Raw genomic sequence first — 22,325 nt, forward strand, 5'->3', positions numbered from 1 at the left:
CTGATTAGGGTTAATAAACCATATTCTTTAAGTAGAAGTGTTGGGTTCTTGTGATGGAACCCTTTCTGACAGGCCTGAGGTCTGGTCAGCCTATACATTACTGAAAATCCAGGTCAAGGGGACGCAAGGTCAGGTTGTACTGCCAGCAACTGGCCTTAAAAGAAAAAAATATATCTCTGAAGAACCAGGCTGAGAAATAAGTGTAAAAAGCCAGTGTTGTAATTGCCAACACAGCACTATTATGCACTGATGACCCTTGAGATAACGTGTAGCAGCTGACACGGCTGATTATGCGGTCAAACAAGTAAAAAAAAGGAATTTGAACAGTTTTGACTAGTACAGACATCTGCACAATGGGGGAATGAAACAGGTTGTGCAGCCAGCTGGTGCCCCAGATCTAAATGTCACAAACTGTAAGTTATAATTATAAGCAGCCCTCAGGCCAAAGGACAGTTAGGTCAGGTGTTATAACCTTGTATCATGTGAGAAGTTGTTGGTACACCAGTATAAGAGAAGAGGAGAAAACCAAATGTTGGAGGGGAGTCTGCCTTCCCTAAGTAAGAAGTTAGCTGGGAAAGGTTCTCCACGTAACCTGTGCTTTGATTTGTATCATAGGATGCATCTTAAGTACTTATGCTTTTGTAGGAGAACAATAAATGAACTGAGCTGCTGACAACATTTTGGTACTTCACAACTAAGGTGTTCATAAGGGAGAAGGTTATCCCCCACAAGGGTGAGTGTGGGTAAGAATAGGGGAGGGTGGTCGCTGGCCCGATAGCCCCCCTTGTATTCCCCTCAGAAGATACCTGATGCCTGTTCTTCATGCATAAAGTATGTTTTCTGTGCATTGTTTGAGGGGTAGCCATTGTTTTCCATATTATCCGACAACGTGTGTGTATAAATATATATATATTTGCGGCATTTGTATCCCACATTTTCCCACCTATTTGCAGGCTCAATGCGGCTTACATTGTTCCGTCATGGCGATCGCCATTCCGGAGTAAGAGATACAAGTGGTTTTACATCAAGGATCGTGACTGACATAGTAGATTAAGCAAACAAGTATAAATACACACACACACACACAAACACCTCACAACTAGGTCCTTTGGATGCTCTCCCACTCACCCCCCCATTCTCTCTCATACAGAGAACTGGGGTGAGTGGATGTCATCTATACAAACTCATTCCTTGCTGCCTTAAAAGAAAAAAAACAAAACAAAACAGCAACATAGCTTATTTATGGACTTTTCTTATCGAAGAACAGTATAGAAACAGCATTTTAAAAACCAATTAAAGTAAAACTAAATGTTCTATGTGTTTATATGTAAAATAAACCAGAATAGACCAAATTAACAATAAAGCGGAGAGAAAGAGCCTAATGCCTCCAGCCCTCCACATGGGCCATCTGAAGTTAAATAATTCAGACCTCACCTATAAGGCTCAAGTAACTTGATAAGCATTTGCAAAGGAGTAAGACTGAAGTTTTCAGACTTGAATTTTGCTTAATTGGGTTCTAATCTCGGGTAACATAATATAGTAACATAGTAGATGATGACAGAAAAAGACCTGCACGGTCCATCCAGTCTGCCCAACAAGATAAACTCATATATGCTACTTTTTGTGTATACCTTACCTTGATTTATATCTGCCATTTTCAGGGCACAGACTGTAGAATTCTGTCCAGCACCAGCCCCGCCTCCCACCACTGGCTCTGCGACCCAATCTCGGTCAAGCTTCTGAGGATCCATTCGTTCATGTTTACCCTATGCTGCTGGGCCACGTTCAGACACCAACATTGAAATTCTGGGTTTCCAGAGCTGGCTAAGTACAATATTGAGCACTTAACCACCTATAGTAACATAGTAGATGACGGCAGAAAAAGACCTGCACGGTCCATCCAGTCTGCCCAAGAAGATAAATTCATATGTGCTACTTTTTTTATTTGTACTGTCCTCTTCAGTGCACAGACTGTATAAGTCTGGCCAGCACTATCCCCGCCTCCCAACCACCAACCCCGCCTCCCAACCACCAGCTCTGGCACAGACCGTATAAGTCTGCCCAGCACTATCCCTGCCTCCCACCACCGGCTCTGGCACAGACTGTATAAGTCTGCCTAGCACTAGCCCCGCCTCCCAACCACCAGCTCTGCCACCCATTCTAGGCTAAGCTCCTGAGGATCCCTTCCTTCTGCACAGGATTCCTTTATGTTTATCCCACGCATGTTTGAATTCCGTTACCGTTTTCATCTCCACCACCTCCTGCGGGAGGGCATTCCAAGCATCCACCACCCTCTCCGTGAAAAAATACTTCCTGACATTCTTCTCGAGTCTGCCCCCCTTCAATCTCATTTCATGCCCTCTCGTTCTACCGCCTTCCCATCTTTTATTCGGTTAACCTGGCTGTTTATGTACTGAATATCGGAACTTAACCAACCAAGTGTCAACTGCTCCCAAAATAGCTGGTTTTCAGTTTGGCACTAACCGGTTATTTTCAACAACACTAACCAAAGCAGTATTTTACGGTCATGTTAAATGTCTTGGCGGAGATGGTTCCTCTTCACAAAAGTGGGGATAGGGAAGAAGCTGGAAACTACAGGCCGGTAAGCCTCACTTCGGTTATTGGAAAAGTAATGGAAGCCATGCTGAAGGAAAGGATAGTGAATTTCCTGGAAGCCAATAAGTTGCAAGATCCGAGACAACATGGCTTCACCAAAGGGAAATCGTGCCAAACGAATCTCATTGAATTCTTTGACTGGGTGACAGGAGAATTAAATCAAGGACGTGCTATGGACGTAATCTACTTAGATTTCAGCAAGGCTTTTGACACGGTTCCCCACAGGAGGCTCTTAAATAAACTAGACGGGCTGAAGATAGGACCCGAAGTGGTAAACTGGATTAGGAACTGGTTGACGGGCAGACGCCAGAGGGTGGTGGTGAATGGAGTTCGCTCGGAGGAGGGAAAGGAGTGGAGTGCCTCAGGGATCGGTGCTGGGGCTGATTCTGTTCAATATATTTGTGAGTGACATTGCCGAAGGGTTACAAGGTAAAGTTTGCCTTTTTGCGGATGACACCAAGATTTCCAACAGAGCGGACACCCCGGAGGGAGTGGAAAACATGAAAAAAGATCTGAAGAAGCTAGAAGAATGGTCTAACGTATGGCAATTAAAATTCAATGCGAAGAAATGCAAAGTGATGCACTTAGGGAGTAGAAATCCAAGGGAGACGTATGTGTTAGGCGGGGAGAGTCTGATAGGCACGGACGGGGAGAGGGATCTTGGGGTGATAGTATCTGAGGACCTGAAGGCGACGAAACAGTGCGACAAGGCGGTGGCCGTAGCTAGAAGATTGCTAGGCTGTATAGAGAGAGGAGTAACCAGCAGAAGAAAGGAGGTTTTAATGCCCCTGTATAAGACGTTGGTGAGGCCCCACCTGGAGTATTGTGTTCAGTTTTGGAGGCCGTATCTTGCGAAGGATGTTAAAAAAATGGAAGCGGTGCAAAGAAAAGCTACGAGGATGGTATGGGAGTTGCGTTTCAAGACGTATGAAGAGAGACTTGCTGACCTGAACATGTATACCCTGGAGGAAAGGAGGAACAGGGGTGATATGATACAGACATTCAAATATTTGAAAGGTATTAATCCGCAAACGAATCTTTTCCGGAGATGGGAAGGCGGTAGAATGAGAGGACATGAAATGAGATAGAAGGGGGGCAGACTCAGGAAAGATGTCAGGAAGTATTTTTTCACGGAGAGGGTGGTGGACGCTTGGAATGCCCTCCCGCGGGAGGTGGTGGAGATGAAAACGGTAACGGAGTTCAAACATGCGTGGGATATGCATAAAGGAATCCTGTGCATAAGGAATGGATCCTCAGAAGTTTAGCTGAAATTGGGTGGCGGAGCAGGTGAGGGGAAGAGGGGTTGGTGGTTGGGAGGCTAGGATAGGGGAGGGCAGACTTATACAGTCTGTACCAGAGCCGATGATGGGAGGCGGGACTGGTGGTTGGGAGGCGGGAAATACTGCTGGGCAGACTTATACGGTCTGTGCCCTGAAAAGGACAGGTACAAATTCAAGGTAAGGTATACACATATGAGTTTGTCTTGGGCAGACTGGATGGACCATGCAGGTCTTTTTCTGCCGTCATCTACTATGTTACTATGTAATTGACCATCAAGTGCTGCTTAAAAGGTTGGAAAATTTGGGGTTAAGCAAAGCGGTGTTAAGCTGGTTCCAGTTGTTCCTGTATTTACAGAATTTGATACTTCAGCATGGAAAGTGGTTTTATCAGGTGCACTGATCTGACGAAGAAGGGCAACCTTCGAAAGCTAATCAAGAAATGTATTAAGTTATGTCCAATAAAAAAGGTATCATCTTATTTTCTTGTCCATGTTTTATTTTGTTTGATTTCTATTGATAACCATCAGGTGCACCGAAAGGTTCAGCTTTATCTCCAGTATTAAGTTATATATGACATCTGTTTGTAAAGTGTTGGCTGGTAAACAGGGAAGACTATTCCAAAGTGTAAGGTCTAAAAACAAAAAGTGGAATGCCAACTGAAGTCAAATTGCACTGCAGCCAGTGAAGGAATCACTAAAAGGTTATGAGACTGAGAGCGAAGGCCTCAACACGGTAGATATGGGATTAGAGAGTCAGCCACTTATTACAGAACTCTTTTATAGAGTGCTCTACGAGTCAACCTAAAGTATCTTCAACTTATCACTATTAAATATTAGAGTCAGGTGCAATGGCGTAGCCAGATCTGACATTTTGAGTGGGCCTACAGCAAAATATAGGTGGGCACTATGGGGCTGATATTCATCCAGCAGTGGGCAGTGTGGTTAAAGCCCGCTGCCAGTGCTGATCTTGGAAATTCAGTACCACACCGTACCCAGCGAACAGTATTGAGTTTCATTCTTGGCCACCAGAACTTAACCAGTTAAGCCAATATTCAGCACTAACCGGTTAAGTTCCTAGCAGTTAGAGATAGGACTGCTATTTATGCGATACTGTTTAAATGCTAAACCCAGTGCTGAATATTAGCGCTAACTGGCTATATCGCGTGTTATAGCTGGTTAGCTGCTATCCCCCAGATTCTATATATGGTGCCTAGATTCCGCACAGAGATATGCACGTAACTTAATTGGCATAACAAGGCCATCAGTGTTTTTAACAGCACTTAACCAGCAATAACGAGCACTAATTGGCAATAATTACAATTTATGCGTGGAAATCGCTAAGTGTATTCTACAAAGAACTGCACCTAAATTGCAAAGTGTGCAGTTCAAAATAAATGTGTGTAGTTTAAAAGGGGCATGTTTATGGGTGTATTTATGGGTGTTTCATGGGCGTTCCAAAATGTCCATGTGTAGTTACAGAATACAGGTACGTGTGCCTAAATCTAAGCGCACGACAAAGCGTATTCTTTCCTTAGCGTCAGCAGATGAATCCAGAGACTTGTGGGTTGTGTCCATCTACCAGCAGGTAAGTGGTTCACTTACCGCATGGCTATTTCTTTTCCCAAAAAATGGCCAGCCTTTTACCCACTGCAATAAAAGGGGGCCTCAGCGCACATTAAAAACACACACTAATGGTAGCGCTGCGCAGGTTCCCTTTTACCACAACTTAGTAAAAGGACTCTAAATCCTGTGAAGAAGTCTTCTTGGAGCCTATGCTGCAAACCTTAACAGCCAAATCTGAACACACAAATACTTACAGCAATACCTTTAAGAAGGAAGCAGTGAATATACACAACAACAATACATGTCCCGTTGGAAAATGAGTCAAGTAGTACTATGGCTGTGCAGGGTTACTGATATATAAGAAGACATGGCACCTGATTGGCGATCAGACTGAGACTGGGTGAACCTGAGCCTACCCATAGATATGTCCCTGGTCATGTAGTCAAACTTGCGCACATGAAAGAGTAGCTCTATGGCTGTATTTTGTATAATTTGAAAGTGCTCCATTTATGCATGTAGTGTTTCATCCCAAAATGAAAACACTAGTACTACTATGTCTTTTTTGTTTAATTACACATCTCATGTAGTGATGGATCTTCAAAGCAGTTGAGGTATGGTATGTGGTAATCAAATGCTTATTGGAGAACCGAAACAGACTCACTTACGCAGATATGCTGTAGACGGAGTCATCCTTGGGGTTAGGGGGTAAATGCCTCAAGACATCTCCTTCCATATTCTGTTGTAACTTGGCCTGTATTTCTTCTCTCACTACTGGCATACCAGGAATCGTGGCAAAGATTTTTCAACCTGTCCCTGAGAGGACGGGGAGCAGGAGAGAGAACCACCATTCCAACAGATTCACCCCAGGCCCCATACCTCCCGGGAGATATTTTCTTATTCACACACACCTCTGTAAGCAAATATGAATTTGCATACCTCAAATATTTTATTGAAATTTCCAAATCCACTGTATAAGATGCGGTGTATGGCTTCCCATTATCCAGGGTCTCCAAGGTCTATAAAACAAAAGAATTATGTGAATAATGTACATTTTAACATTGTAAGTTTTTGATTTATAAACAAGAAGATGGATCGCCACACACATTACAGTGAATTATATTGCTGGAGTTGAGTTCTATTTGTTATCTGGCTGTTTTCTCCTGTACCTCTGAGGTTGCAGCTATGTTTCAAGCTCAGGTGGAAACCTCAATTCATAGGATTTTATATTATCTCATTATTCACTATCGCTGGCATAGAAGTAGTAAGTGTCATCTGCCAGGGATCGTGAACTAGGGCTAGTTACAGAATCCTGCAATCATGGGTCCCAAATCCAGACACTAGGTTCAACTGTTATGCTACAACCATGACTCAGGCAATGAAGCAGTGGCGTAGCGGGGGGGGGGGGCTGCCATCCGGGGCGGGGCGGTTCACCGTTGCACCCCCCCCCCCCGGGTGCAGCACGATGACATCCCCCCCCTCGGCGCATCGACACCCCCCCGACCAGCTCCCGCACTCTACCTTTAAAAAGAATATCGGAATCCAAGGCGAGGCGCAGCCCCTCCCACCTGCCCTGCAGGTAAAAGAAATGTGGACCGTCGGGCCTTCCCTCGTTCTGTCTGTCCCGCCTTCCGCTGACGCAACTTCCTATTTCCGCAAGGGCAGGACAGACAGAGCGAGAGAAGGCCCGACGGTCCACATTTCTTTTACGTGCAGGGCAGGCGCGAAGCGCTGCGCCTCGCCTGGGATTCCGATATTCTTTTTAAAGGTAGGGTGCGGGATCTGGTCGGGGGGGAGTGTTGATGCGCCGAGAGGGGGGAGCTGGCAGGGAGCACCCCCCCCCCCGAGCTGACACCCCGCCCCCCCTGCTACGCCACTGCAATGAAGGTGGCACAGTGTGAGCAGTATATCATACACCAGGGTTTATTAGAATTAAAAGAAAAAAAATCACTACCTACATCAGGGGTACATTGAAATTACGATGCAGAAAACTGCAGTTTGCTCACTGCACAGCAAAAAGGCCGTATTGCTATGCAGTGAATTGGAGGCAATTTTTCTGCAACACAGTTTGGAAACCTTATAGGACAACTTTGGGTTATTCAAAGGAGAGTGGTAGATGCATACAGAAACCAATCTATATTTCTAGCCATTCCTTGAGCTCTCAAGGAGGAAGACTCATCCCCTCTGCTAGATCTTTACAACTCAAATATCCGTGTTCTTGTGCCTATTCTTACTCCATTGCCTTTTTGTGAAATCAACCCTTCGCCTCTTGTAGATCGATTGACAATTTACTGGGGTTCAGGAGAGCTATTAAAATTTTGTTTAACTGAGCCTTATTGTATATTTTATGAAGAATTTTTAAAGTACCTGATTAGTCTATGATTTTATGGTTATCAGTGTAAGTATTTGATCTGATTATGTGTTTAGTCATTTGTTCATGTATGTTAAATTGTAACCCATTTTGAATGTTATCAGGACGATATGCTAGATATTGAATTAGATTAATAAAATTAATGAATGGTCCCACTGATTGTCAGCAGCTTACAAGCCAGTGTTTTGGTATCAAGGACTGGCTGCATATAAAATATTAATTGTGATTTCACGGTACTCCTGATACAGGTAACGACCAAAAGGTTGCCACATCAGTTATTTTTTATTCTAATAAAATAGTGTGAGTGTGTGTGTGTTTGTGTTATACTGTTTGCACTGTGCCTTCTTTGGTCCAGTTTCATTGCCATGACCTTACTACTGTTGGGGGGGGGGGGGGGGAAACACTTCCCTTTCTCATCTATACAATGACTCCTTTCCGTCTCCGCCAACCCCACCCCAAATAGGCTGTAACCCTGTTTTCTGAAGCACCTTCAGCCTCGTGTGAGCCAGGGAACAGAACACCTGAGCAGGAAACTGAACCCACTAAGGGGGTCTTTTACTAAAGGTTAGATCATGTTATCTGCCACAGATCCCATTTTATTTCTACGGATCCTGCTGCAGATAACTTGAGCTAAGACCCCCTAAGTTAGCAACTAAAAATATATAAAAGGAAGAGAATTCAGAAAGCACAGCAGAAGCAGATTTGATAAACATGTTTCAAAGTTTTACCCCATAAGCCACAGTCATAGACAGTTTGTTTTTCAAGGACACATGTATTTTAATACTGTCTATTAGCCAGTCTGGTGTATCATTACTATAACAGACCAAATGAATAATTTCATGTTAATATGCGCTGATGTTAATCACATTTATTATACTTACATGAATAGTATTTTTACCTTATTACTTAGATGTTTTTTTATATATTTAGTATTCAAAAGAAGGTGAAGGCCTTTTTCTTTGTGTAGGCATTTAATAAGCATTCCTTATTAAATGCCTACACATTTAATAAGCAGATGAATCCAGATGAATCCAGAGACAGCAGATGAATCCAGAGACTTGTGGGTCGTGACCGTGTACCAGCAAGTGGAGATAGAGACCACTGATTAGCACGCACTATGCATATAGGTCGTGATGCTGCCTGGCCAGTCAGTATCTCCAGCAGGCGGACAGACGTGTTTCACAAGCTCCTGTGAATGTTAGAGCTGGGGGTGTTATGGTTGAATGGCACCAGTTTTAGGGGGTACACCTGGTCACCCCAGGTCCCTCTCCCTCCCTGTTCTCTTCACCTTGACTTTTTCTGCCAGCCCTTCCTTCCTTATAGTTCTGCCTCTGATATAAATATATAAACAAATGGGGCTCCTGCTAGGTGGGCTTGCACTTATTTTAGTGCATGCGGGGAACCTGGGGAAAGGAAGAAGCTTTATGGATCATCCTGGAAAGAGAAGACGGAACCTGTATCCACATGGGAGTTATCTACAGACCTCCTGCGCAAACGGAGAAGTTAGACAAGGATCTGATAGAAGATATTCAAAAGATTAGTGTGAAAGGGGAGGTGCTACTGTTAGGAGATTTCAATTTGTCTGACGTGGATTGGAATGTCCCGCCTGTGGAATCAGAAAGAAGTACGGAGATTGTGGATGCCTGTCAAAGTGCCTTGCTCAGACAAATGGTGACGGAACCCACGAGGGAAGGGTCGATGCTGGATCTAGTGCTCACAAATGGGGGTAGTGTTTCCAATATCCAGGTGGGTGCCCACCTATGTAATAGTGGTCATCACACCGTATGGTTTGATATAAGGGTGAAGGCGGAGTGTGGACGCACAAAACTCAAAGTACTGGATTTCAGACGTACTGATTTTGATAAAATGGAGGAATATCTGAAGAAGGAGCTGTTGGCGTGGGAAGGTGCAGGAGATGTGGAAAAACAGTGGTCCAAGCTAAAGGCTGCTATAAATATGGCGACTGATCTTTTTGTGAGGAAAGTAAACAAAAACAAGAGAAGCAGGAAGCCTATATGGTTCTCCAAACAAGTAGCTGAAAAAATAAGAGCAAAAGAGGCTTTGTTCAAGAAATACAAAAGAACGCAACGAGAGGATCATGGAAAAGATTATCGGATTAAACTCAAAGAAGCGAAGAGGGAAATACGGCTAGCAAAAGCGCAAGCTGAAGAAAAAAATGGCTAAAGATGTAAAGAGAGGTGACAAGACCTTTTTCAGATATATTGGAGAAAGGAGAAGAGATAGGAATGGAATTGCTAGACTGAAAGATAATGAGAATGGCTATGTGGAGAGTGATGAAGATAAAGCGAATGTGCTAAACAATTATTTCCGTTCGGTGTTCACGGAGGAAAATCCTGGAGAAAGACCACGGTTGGCAGCCGTCTGGGAACGGAGTGGATACTGCACCGTTTACGGAAGAAAGAGTTTATAAACAGCTGGAGAATCTGAAGGTGGACAAAGCTATGGGGCCGGATGGGATACATCCCAGGATAGTAAAGGAGCTCAGACAGGTTCTGGCAGGACGGGAGAGGTTCCACAGGATTGGAGTCGAGCGGATGTGGTCCCTCTTCACAAAAGTGGAAACAGAGAAGAAACTACAAGTGGGAAACTACAGACCGGTAAGTTTCACGTCGGTGGTAGGAAAAATAATGGAGTCGCTACTGAAAGAAAGGATAGTTAACTTTCTAGAAGCCAATGGGTTACAGGACCCGAAGCAATATGGCTTTACCATGGTAGTGGTGTACAGTTGTGGGTAGTGGGTTTTGGGGTGCTCCGCACACAAGGTAAGGGAGCTATGTTCCTGGGAGCATTTTATGAAGTCCACTGCGGTGCCCCCTAGGGTGCCCGGTTGGCGTCCTGGCATGTCAGGGGGACCAGTGCACTACAAATGCAGACTCCTCCCACAACCAAATGGCTTGCATTAGGACGTTTTTGACATGGATGTCTTTGGTTTCGAAAATCGCCAAAAGTCAGAAACATCCATGTCTAGGGACATCCAAATCTAAGGATGTCCAAATTTAAGGATTTGGACGTCTCTGACAGTATTTTGGAAATGAAAAATGGATGTCCATTGTCTGTCCCATCACAAACAAGGCCTCTGGTCCCCAACAGAGGCGCAGTGGTCCATCAATTTGTTGGAACTTCAAGTAGTTCACAAGGTGCTTCTGGCCTTTCAGGACCTGCTTCTGTGGAAACCTGTGTGAGTTCTCTCGGACAACATGATGGCAGTTGCTTATATTAAATGACAGGGGGGCACTCACAGCCCTCTGTTGATGGAGGAAGTGGACTTGGTTCTCCAGTGGGCAGAGGCTCATCTACCACAGCTATCAGCGACACATATCACTGGGGTGGAGAATGTACAGGCTGACTTTCTCAGCCACACCACTCGATCAGGGTGAATGGGAGCTTTCTCCGGTTGCCTTTCACATAACCGTTCAACACTGGGGGACCCCCGCCCTGGACTTGATGGTGACGAGTGCCAATGCCAAGGCTCCACGGTTCTTCAGCAGAAGAAGGGAGTGTGGCGCAGAAGGGCTGGATGCTCTGCTTCAGCTGTGGCCACAATAAGTTATTATTTATGTCTGTCCCCCTTGGCCGCTGATTGGTAGGGTCCTATGTTGGGTTCAGGCTCACCAGGGTCGAGTTGTTCTCATGGGTCTCGATTGGCTCAGATGGTCATGATTTGTGGACCTGATCGGTCTGTTGGTAGACAAGCCATTCTGCCTTTCCCTGATGCCCGATCTTCTGCGTCAGGGTCCCATCCACATGGAGAATCCTTTCCACTTTGGTCTTACGGTCTGACTCTTAAGCAGGCAAAGTTGATGAAGAGAGGTTATTTGGACTCGGTTATCACTACTTTGCTTCAAGCCAAGAAGCATTCCGCCTCTGCGGCTTATGCGCAGGTTTGGCGTGTCTTTGAAGTCTTGTGCTCCGAGCGGGCCATTTCACCCTTTCAGGTTTCATTACCACATCTTAGCTTTTCTGAAGTCTAGATTGCAGAAAGGTTTAGCTGCCAGCTTGCTACGGGTGCAGGTTGCTGCTCTAGCCTGCTACCGTGGTCGCTTTGCTCGACTTCCTCGACAGCCCAGACTACAGGGTCAAAATTAAACTAAAAACACAGTACAATACAGATACTCACAGCCAAGTAAGTTTTATCTCGCTCAATCAAGTCAGCAAGGCGATTCAGAAGCACGCCCCTGTGAGAAGCATCCATTCGCCTCCAAGGGGAGCCCAGCTTAAAAGCTTCTTTTGCTGCCTTCACTGCCTTGTCCACGTCTGCCTGCAAGATGCAAAAGAAACAAAAGAAAAAAAAAGTTACAAGCCTGCTGAGGCCTTACTAAACAGATAACTGAAATGAATGCATAAGATATTAAGCTGAGACCCTCGTAAGTATTGGCCAGGACCAGCACTAAAAAAAATAAATAAATAAAAGTCAGGTCATCCACCCCTCCCCATTTTGATCCCCCTTCCTACCCCCCCAAAAGAAATAGAGGGCTGCCTCAGCCCTCACCTCTGTATGACTGCCCCAGCCCCCACCCACCCACCTACCTAACTCCGTAGGCCCCCGTGGACCTACCTGGTGAAATCCCTGGTGGTCTGGATTGAAATAGGGCAGGAGTGATGCCCACTCACTCATGCCCAGCACTATCCTTCAAATCAAAATGGTTGCCACAACCTCTGGAGTTGGTCCAGGGGGCGGCTACTAAAATGGTCAGTGGTCTTCATAAAAAAAAAGTGTATGGGGGACAAACTTACAATCTCAATATGTATACTTTGGAAGAAAGGCAGGCGAGGGAAGATATGATAGAAACGTTTAAACACTTAGGTGGCATAAATGCACAGGATGTTGAGTTTCTTTCAGTTGAAAGGAAGCTCTGGAATGAGGGGGAAAAGGATGAAGGTGAAAAGAGATGGACTCAGAAGTAGCCTGAGGAAATACTTCTTCACAGAAAGGGTGGTGAATTTGGGGAACAGACTCTGGGTGGAGGTTGTGGGACTAAAACTGTATATGAATTCAAGAAAGTTTGAGACAAGTACATGGGATCGCTAAGGGAGTGAAAGGGAGAGTAGACGGCATGAATGGGCAGACTGGATTGGGCATATGGTCTTTAAATGCCTACATTTTTCTATGTTTCTATGTTATATCTATCATGTGGCTTACTCAGTTGTTGCTTGCTTAGTCAGAAATCCTAACTAATACATGATTTAGCAGTCTCGAACAACCTTGACCTGCTATGTCTCACAGAAACATTGCTTCTTCTGGGTGAAAAATCCTACCTATTCTGTTACCTCCATCCTAATTATTCTACACTGTGCTTGACTAGGGTTACTTAATGGGGGGGGGGGGGGGGAATTCCTGCAACTATATTTTCAAATTCTTTAATAAAGGAACTCTCTCTTCTGGTTCACTCTCATATTCTGAGGTACTTTTAGTTGAGGAGGATTTGCATTGGTGAATAACAGGACACCTCATATACTGTCAATCCCTTCTCATAGCTGAAGAATGGGACCTTGTGTATCAAACCATGGTTGATGCCACCACTACATTCCCCGATCTTGTTATTTTAGGCGATTTAACATGCATGTAGATACATTGATGTAATCTCACACTGTTTTCTTTCATTTTTATCTGGTCTTAGTTTATAACATGTACACATACCAACCCATTCTGCAGGTCATACACTAGACCTGTTATTTCTGGCTGTTCCTCATCAACTGTCTAATAATTTTCACTCGGTCCCACTCTCTTGGTCTGAACATTTTCTTGCCCTTTTCTCCATGGTAACTGCTCCTTTTTCAGCTTTAACCAGATGTCCCCATTATTGGGCTAGGAAGTTACATCTCACATCTCAATCACCATTCTCTCTACTTTTTTCCAATTGATTTTAATACCTTAACATTCAATGATCAGCTTCACCTATGGGATTCTCTTTCACAAGATACTACTACTACTTAACATTTCTAGAGCGCTACTAGGGTTACGCAGCGCTGTACAGTTTAACAAAGAAGGACAGTCCCTGCTCAAGGAGCTTACAATCTAAAGGACGAAATGTCAAGTTGGGGCAGTTTAGATTTCCTGAGTAGAGGTATGGTGGTTAGGTGCCGAAGGTGACATTGAAGAGGTGGGCTTTGAGCAAGGATTTGAAGATGGGCAGGGAGGGGGCCTGGCGTATGGGCTCAGGGAGTTTATTCCAAGCATGGGGTGAGGTGAGGCAGAAAGGGCGGAGCCTGGAGTTGGCGGTGGAGGAGAAGGGTACTGAAAGGAGGGATTTGTCTTGAGAGTGGAGGTTGCGGGTAGGAACGTAAGGGGAGATGAGAGTAGAGAGGTAGGGAGGGGCTGCAGATCGAGTGCATTTGTAGGTTAATAGGAGAAGCTTAAACTGTATGCGGTACCTGATCGGAAGCCAGTGAAGTGACTTGAGTAGAGGGGTGATATGAGTATATCGGTCCAGGCGGAAGATAAGACGTGCAGCAGAGTTCTGAAACCTAGAGGGACTATTGTGTCTAGAGTAAAAGGCCCCAGATATAAACATAAACCATGGTACCATCATGGCCTTAGTCTTCCAAAATGCCAAGTGTGCCGAGTTGAATGACTTTGGCAAAGACATAGAACTCCTGAAGCTCATTGTATATGTAAAACTCAACAATGTTTTTATATTACCCAACTTTAAAAAAAAAAGGGTCAAAAGAATACTATGCCAAACTAATTTGAGTAAACTATTCTCCATCTTTTAAGAACCTCACTCGGACTCCCTCACTGTCCCCTCTGCTGATACCTTAGTTCAATATTTTTTTTACTAACATTGCCTCACTGTAACCCTCCTTTTCCCCCACAACTGACTCTCAGGTATGATTATCACTACATGTTGTTTGGATCCTATTCCATCAAAGTAGCTTAAGATGCCTCTCTTAGATTTCTGCCTTTTGTAGATCAGTTTGTTATGTGTAGCACCGATTAAATTGTTCCCGACTGCTATTCACCCCATTCTTTAAAAAAAATCCTCCTTAGACCCTTCCATTCCCTCCAATTTCTAACCTTTTTCTTTCCAAAATTATTGAAAATATGGAAAGGGGATGGGATTTCATATACCACTTCTCTGTGATTACAATCAAAGTGGTTTTCTATACAGGTACTTATTTTGTACCTGGGGCAATGGATGGTTAATTGACTTGCCCAAAATCACACGGAGTTGCAGTGGGAAAAATGTAACCTCTTTCTGAGGCCACTATTCTAACCATTAGGCTGCTCCTCCATTCCACAATACTGTGTTTCTCCAACTGCAGTCTCATCTAGAATCTATACTTGCTTTACAACCATGACAATCTGGTTTTCAGAACCAATTTCAGTAATGAAACTGTTCTCACTTCTCTAAGTGAGAGCTATAGCAAAGTAGATGATGGTTTCATTGCACTTGCAGTCTCGTTAGACCTCTCAGCTGCTTTTGATGTGGTCAACCATACTCTTCTCTTACAGCAGTTCTCTTCTGTTGGGTTGTTCCTAGGACAGATTTTAGCTGGTTCTCTCCTTTCTTCAGGATCATGCATTCAGAGTATCCATGTCTAATAAGCTATTGACTACTTACTCTCTGTCCTGGGTCATTCCTCAGAGGTCATTTCTACCCCTTATTCTTTATAATCTCTTGATTAGTCTCCTTGCCATTTTAGTCCAGACTCTGGGTATAAGTGCATACCATAAGTTACTTCACTCTTTCAAATCAAACAGCTTGCAGTACTTATCGCTATCAAACTTCCACAGATGATGTTTTTCTTATCCACTATACCATAACTGGAAGTCTCAATCTACATGCTCTACAAATCTGCCTAGAGAAAGTTGCCCAGCTAGGAGGAACATTGCTTGATCAAGAAAACACAACTACTCGTAGGATCACTGGCTGCATTTCCCCCTCCACCCCCATCTTAGTCTTGGGGGGTTTTTTGTTTGTTTTTTTTGGTCGACCAGTCCAAACTGTTAACAGTTTTAGATAACTGGGACTGGTATTAGACTCCCAGATCACCTTTTGGCCCAAATTTTGTCTGTTTTGAAATCTGGTTTCATAGCTCTTCATATGATTAGATCTGTATGTAATTAGTCGAGATCGGGAGGCGGGGCTGGTGATTGGGAGGCGGGGATAGTGCTGGGCAGACTTATACGGTCTGTACCAGAGCCGGTGGTGGGAGGCAGGGATAGTGCTGGGCAGACTTATACGGTCTGTACCAGAGCCGGTGGTGGGAGGCAGGGATAGTGCTGGGCAGACTTATACGGTCTGTGCCAGAGCCGGTGGTGGGAGGCGGGGCTGGTGGTTGGGAGGCAGGGATAGTGCTGGGCAGACTTATATGGTCTGTGCCAGAGCCGGTGGTTGGGAGGCGGGGCTGGTGGTTGGGAGCAGGGGCGTAGCCAGACACCCAATTTTGGGTGGGCCTTGGCCCAAGGTGGGTGGGCAGAAGAACTCCGCCTTGTCCCACTAGTGATTTGGTCTCTCCCTCTCTCGCCTGCATGCCATATGGTCTCTCAAACATCCCTCTTCCCTCGCATACCCACTGGGAACCAGGGTAAGATGATAAGAAATAAGAAAGGAACCGGAGGAGTAGAAGGGATGAGTGACAGAGAAGGAAATGGGCTTGGTGAGGGAATGAGAGGTAGAGTTAGATGAGACTCAAGAATGGATGAGAACAGAGGATGAAAATGGGGGAATTAGAAAATGGCTGAAAAATGGGAATAGGAGTCTTAAGAAAGGAATAAGAGATATAGGTCAAAATGGGAGGACTAGAAAGGTAAGCATAGGAAGTGGAGGGAGAATGAGGACCAGAAAGGGGAGACATAGAAACAACATCTAGCTATAGGAAGATACAAAGGCAGATTAGAGAAATGGAGAAAAAAGATGAAAGAGAAGGATCAATATCAGAGTTAGATGGAAGAGACGAAGACAGGATGCATGGGGGGGGGGGGGGGGCACAAAAAATAAAACTGAGAATGGAGATCCTGAAAAAGAAAAGAAAGAGAAAAACAAAACTGATAGGCCAGGACTAACTCAAATTGGAAACTAAAACAATCAGAGGAAGGTACAAAATACTTATTTTCATTTTTAGAGCACTTTGGGAAGTTGATCACCCAACCAAGCGATTGAAGCAACCCGACCACTCTGTCGGTTGCCCATCGACTCTCCTCGAAAGAAGACGCCCGCACAAGCCAGTCGTCTAGATAAGGATGGACTTGAATCCCTTCCTTTCTGAGATAGGCCGCCACTACGACAAGGACCTTGGAAAAAGTTTGAGGTGCTATGGCTAGGCTGAAGGGCATCGCTTTGAATTGAAAATGACCGAGCACTCTAAAGCGAAGAAAACGCCTGTGGGGAGGCCAAATTGGAATGTGTAAATAGGCCTCTTTGAGATCAAGAGACGTCAAAAACTTCGCTGGCTGTACCACTGTGATCACCGAGTGGAGGGTTTCCATGCGGAAATACTGAACCCGTAAGGTAAAATTATGTATAATCATACCTGATAATTTTCTTTCCATTAATCATAGCTGATCAATCCATAGACTGGTGGGTTGTGTCCATCTACCAGCAGGTGGAGATAGAGAGCAAACTTTTGCCTCCCTATATGTGGTCATGTGCTGCCGGAAACTCCTCAGTATGTCGATATCAAAGCTCCATCCGCAGGACTCAGCACTTAGAGAATTACACCCACGAAGGGACACTCTGCCCAGCTCACCACCGCCGAAACGGGGGAGGGGAATTAACCCAGCTCATCCCCACACAAGTGGGGGAGGGGAATCCGTCCAGCTCATCCCCGCGGAGCGGGGGAGGGACACCACACCCGCCGATGCGGGGGGATCTGGCTTATCCTGCAACCGCAACCGCGGGAGGAGCTGACTGACCCGAACACCGCCGAAGCGGGAGGGGTACAAAACTGCCCTACAGCCGCACGAAGCGGGAGGGAGTGCCGGCAGAATTATAAGTCTCAATCCAGCCCCGTAAAACGGAGGGGAGAGGAATGCAGCAGCTCACTGTAACACAAACTCGTCTTAACTCTTGAAGAATCCAAGTGAAAAAACTTGAACACGAAGTCTTTCTGAAGTAACTGAAGAGTAAACTTGAACCTGAAATGCAACCAGAATAAAACAATACAGATATCTGGGAGGGGCTATGGATTGATCAGCTATGATTAATGGAAAGAAAATTATCAGGTATGATTATACATAATTTTACCTTCCATATCATCAAGCTGATCAATCCATAGACTGGTGGGATGTACCGAAGCAGTACTCACCCAGGGCGGGACATAGAAATCCCTGACCGCAACACTGAAGCTCCAAACCGGGCCTCCGCCCGAGCAGCCACAGTCAAGCGGTAATGCTTGGAGAATGTATGGGCCGAAGCCCAAGTTGCCGCCTTGCATATCTCTTCCAAGGAGACGGAACCGGCCTCTGCCATCGAGGCCGCCTGAGCTCTTGTGGAGTGAGCCTTCAGCTGGATAGGCGGCACCTTCCCTGCGGCCACATAAGCCGCTGCAATGGCTTCCTTGACCCATCTTGCCACTGTAGGCTTAGCAGCCTGCAGACCCCTACGAGGACCTGCAAACAGTACAAACAGATGATCCGATTTCCGGAAATCATTGGTCACTTCCAAGTATCTGATGATGACTCGTCTCACATCCAGATATTTAAGAGCAGAGTACTCCTCTGGGTAGTCCTCCCTACGAAAGGAAGGGAGACAGAGCTGCTGATTCACATGGAAGCGAGAAACAATCTTGGGCAGAAAGGAAGGCACTGTGCGAATAGTCACTCCTGCCTCAGTGAACTGCAGAAAAGGCTCTCGACATGAGAGCGCCTGGAGCTCGGAAACTCTTCTGGCTGAAGTGATAGCCACCAAAAAGACTGCTTTCAACGTCAGGTCTTTCAGAGATGCCCTCGACAAGGGTTCAAACGGCGGCTTCTGCAATGCTCTTAGCACCAGGTTGAGATTCCACGCAGGCACCACTGAGTGCAGAGGAGGGCGCAGGTGATTAACTCCCTTGAGAAAGCGCACCACATCTGGCTGGGAAGCCAGGGAAGCACCCTTCAGGCGGCCCCTGAAGCAAGCCAGAGCCGCTACCTGGACCTTAAGGGAACTGAGCGACAGGCCTTTGTCCAGACCTTCTTGCAGGAACGCCAACACTGAAGAAATTGGAGCAGTGAAGGGAGAAAGTGAGCCTGCTTCACACCACGCTGCAAAGATACGCCAAACCCTGGCGTAAGCAGTAGAAGTAGAGCGTTTCCTCGCTCTCAGCATAGTGGCGATGACCTTGTCTGAGAAGCCCTTCTTCCTCAGACGCTGCCGCTCAATAGCCAGGCCGTAAGACCAAAGGGGGAGGGATCCTCCATCACCACGGGACCCTGATGTAACAGGCCCTGCTCCACTGGCAGCCGCAGAGGATCGTCGATTGAGAGCCTGATCAAGTCCGCATACCAGGGACGTCTGGGCCAATCCGGACCCACCAGGATTATCCTGCCGGGATGTCTTGCCACCCGGTCTAGGACCCTGCCCAACATGGGCCAGGGTGGGAACACATAGAGAAGCTCTTGTGTCGGCCATTGTTGGAGAAGAGCATCTACTCCCAGGGATCGAGGGTCCCGTCCTCTGCTGAAGAAGCGCGGCACTTGGCAATTGGCCGATGACGCCATCAGATCTAGGCTCGGCTGGCCCCAGCGCTTCGTGATGTCCAAGAACGCCTGAGCAGATAGCTGCCACTCTCCGGGCTCCAAGGTATGGCGACTGAGAAAGTCCGCCTTGACATTCATGACTCCGGCAATGTGGGCCGCTGACAGCTGTTCCAGGTTCGCTTCCGCCCACTGGCAAAGACTCATAGCCTCCTTGGCTAGAGGGGCGCTCTTGGTACCTCCCTGGCGGTTGACATAGGCCACAGCCGTGGCATTGTCCGACAGTACCCGTACAGGCTTCAGCACCAGTACCGGGATGAACTCCAAAAGCGCCAACCGAATGGCTCTGAGTTCCAGGAGGTTGATAGACCACTTCGCCTCTGCAGGAGACCAGAGCCCCTGCGCTGTCCTTCCCAAGCAGTGGGCTCCCCAGCCCGACAATGAGGCGTCCGTCGTGACGACAATCCACTCTGGGGTCACCAGAGGCATTCCTGCAGACAACTTGTCTGCCTGCATCCACCAGCTCAGCGCCTTGCGCACTGCTGGATCCAAGGGAAGACGCACCGCATAATCCTCCGACATCGGAGTCCAGCGCTGCAGCAGAGAGTGTTGTAGTGGTCTCATATGAGCCCTGGCCCAGGGCACTACTTCCATCGTGGCCGTCATAGAGCCCAACAGCTGCACATAGTCCCAAGCCCGAAGAGGAGAGGCTACCAGGAACTGGTCCACCTGAGCCTGAAGTTTGACAATCCGATTGTCTGGCAGGAACACTCTGCCCACTTGGGTGTCGAATCGAACTCCCAGATACTCCAGGGACTGAGTTGGGCGCAGCTGGCTCTTCTCCCAGTTGATGATCCATCCCAGGGAGCTCAAAAGAGCAACTACCCGGTCCACAGCTTTGCCGCACTCTGCATAAGAGGGGGCTCGGATCAACCAGTCGTCCAGATAAGGATGGACTTGTACTCCTTCCTTTCGCAGGAAGGCCGCTATGACCACCATTACTTTGGAAAAGGTCCGCGGAGCAGTAGCCAACCCGAACGGGAGGGCTCTGAACTGGAAGTGTCGGCCCAGGACTGCAAAACGCAGAAAGCGTTGATGAGGAGGCCAGATGGGAATATGCAGGTACGCTTCCTTGATGTCCAAGGAAGCCAGGTACTCCCCTGCCTTCACTGCCGCTATAACAGAGCGGAGAGTCTCCATGCGAAAGTGCCGCACTTTCAAGGCCCGATTGACCCCTTTGAGGTCGAGGATAGGCCGGACAGAACCTCCTTTCTTTGGTACCACAAAGTAAATGGAGTAACGCCCCTTGCCAAGCTGACTTTCTGGCACCGGAACGACCGCACCCAGGCGGATCAGATTGTCCAAAGTCTGCTGCACTGCCACAGCTTTGACCGGAGACTTGCAGGGAGAGAGTACAAACCCGTCTCTTAAGGGTCGGCAGAACTCTAGCTTGTAGCCGTCTCTGATGACTTCCAGCACCCAAGCGTCTGAAGTTATTGTGGTCCACTCGCCCAGAAACGAGGACAGCCGTCCTCCAATCTGCACTGGGGCGTGGACCAAGACCCCGTCATTGGGTACGAGACCCTGGGGGAGGACCGGAGGGAGCACCTCCGGGACGGCGGTCTCTGCGAAAGGAACGCTGCTTGGGGGAGAAATGCCTCTTAAAGGAAGAGGGGGCAGAAGAACCCGACCTGCCCGGGCGGTACCGACGGGCTTCCTGAAACCGTCCTCTGGAGGTACCGGGACGAGCACTCGCCCGAGCCCTGACCTCTGGTAACTTCTTGCCCTTAGATGTGCCGAGATCGGTCACGATTTTGTCCAGCTCGACCCCAAAGAGCAGCTTGCCTTTAAAAGGCAACCTAGCCAGGCGGGATTTAGAGGCGTGGTCAGCAGACCAATGTTTCAGCCAAAGCCACCGCCGCGCAGAGACTGTCTGAGCCATGCCTTTAGCTGAGGCTCTCAAGACATCATACAGCAAGTCTGCCACATAGGCTAAGCCCGATTCCAGGGCTGGCCAATCATCCCTCAAGGAATGATCCGAGGGGGAAGCCCGCTGCACCATAGTCAGGCACGCCCTGGCCACATAGGAGCCGCAAACTGAGGCCTGCAAACTTAAAGCAGCCGCCTCAAAGGACGACCTTAAGGCCGCCTCCAATCTCCTGTCTTGGGCGTCCTTTAGGGCCGTGCCACCTTCCACCGGCAATGCCGTTTTCTTAGTCACCGCAGTGATTAAAGAATCCACGGTAGGCCACAGATAGGCCTCACGTTCACTCACAGCCAAAGGATAGAGGCGGGACATAGCCCTAGCCACTTTAAGGCTCGCTTCTGGGACATCCCATTGAGCCGAAATTAAGGTGTGCATGGCATCATGCACGTGGAAGGTTCTAGGCGGGCGCTTCGTCCCCAGCATAATGGCAGAGCCAACAGGGGCTGAGGGAGAGACGTCCTCCGGAGAGGAAATCTTCAAAGTGTCCATGGCCTGTAACAACAGGTTGGGCAAATCCTCTGGGCGAAAAAGCCGCGCTGCAGAGGGGTCATCCGCTCCATCCGAGCGGGGATCCGTCTCCTCCAAGGAATCCGCAAAGGACCGTTGGGAGACCTCAGACACGCTGCCCTCATCTACATCGGAGGAGACAAATTCCTCCAAGGCCTGGGAATCAACCCGAGGGCGTTTACCTCTGGGAACCTCAACCTCTTTACCAGACGAGGGAGCGGGGGCAGCGTTGTGCATGAGGAAGGCCTGATGCAGCAGCAAAACAAACTCGGGGGAGAAACCCCCCAGACTGTGCACTTCCGCAGCCTGGGCAACAGCCCTAGGCGCACTCTCAACCGGCGCTCGCAACAGCGGGGGAGAGGCCTGC

At 47.2% G+C, this 22,325-nt stretch overlaps 1 protein-coding gene across 1 annotated transcript in view; it reads right to left on the bottom strand.

Annotated features, from left to right (window-relative positions):
• LOC115479553 (aldehyde dehydrogenase, mitochondrial-like) overlaps positions 1-22,325 on the bottom strand; it is a 79,907-nt gene that overhangs the window by 45,451 nt on the left and 12,131 nt on the right. Inside the window, exons 3-4 of the mRNA XM_030217522.1 lie at positions 11,965-12,105; positions 6,395-6,474 (exon numbers count right to left, since the gene is read on the bottom strand). Coding sequence (XP_030073382.1) covers positions 6,395-6,474; positions 11,965-12,105 — 221 coding nt within the window. The remainder of the gene's footprint in view (positions 1-6,394; positions 6,475-11,964; positions 12,106-22,325) is intronic.

This window comes from Microcaecilia unicolor, chromosome 11, assembly GCF_901765095.1.
Source record: "Microcaecilia unicolor chromosome 11, aMicUni1.1, whole genome shotgun sequence".
NCBI lineage: Eukaryota > Metazoa > Chordata > Amphibia > Gymnophiona > Siphonopidae > Microcaecilia > Microcaecilia unicolor.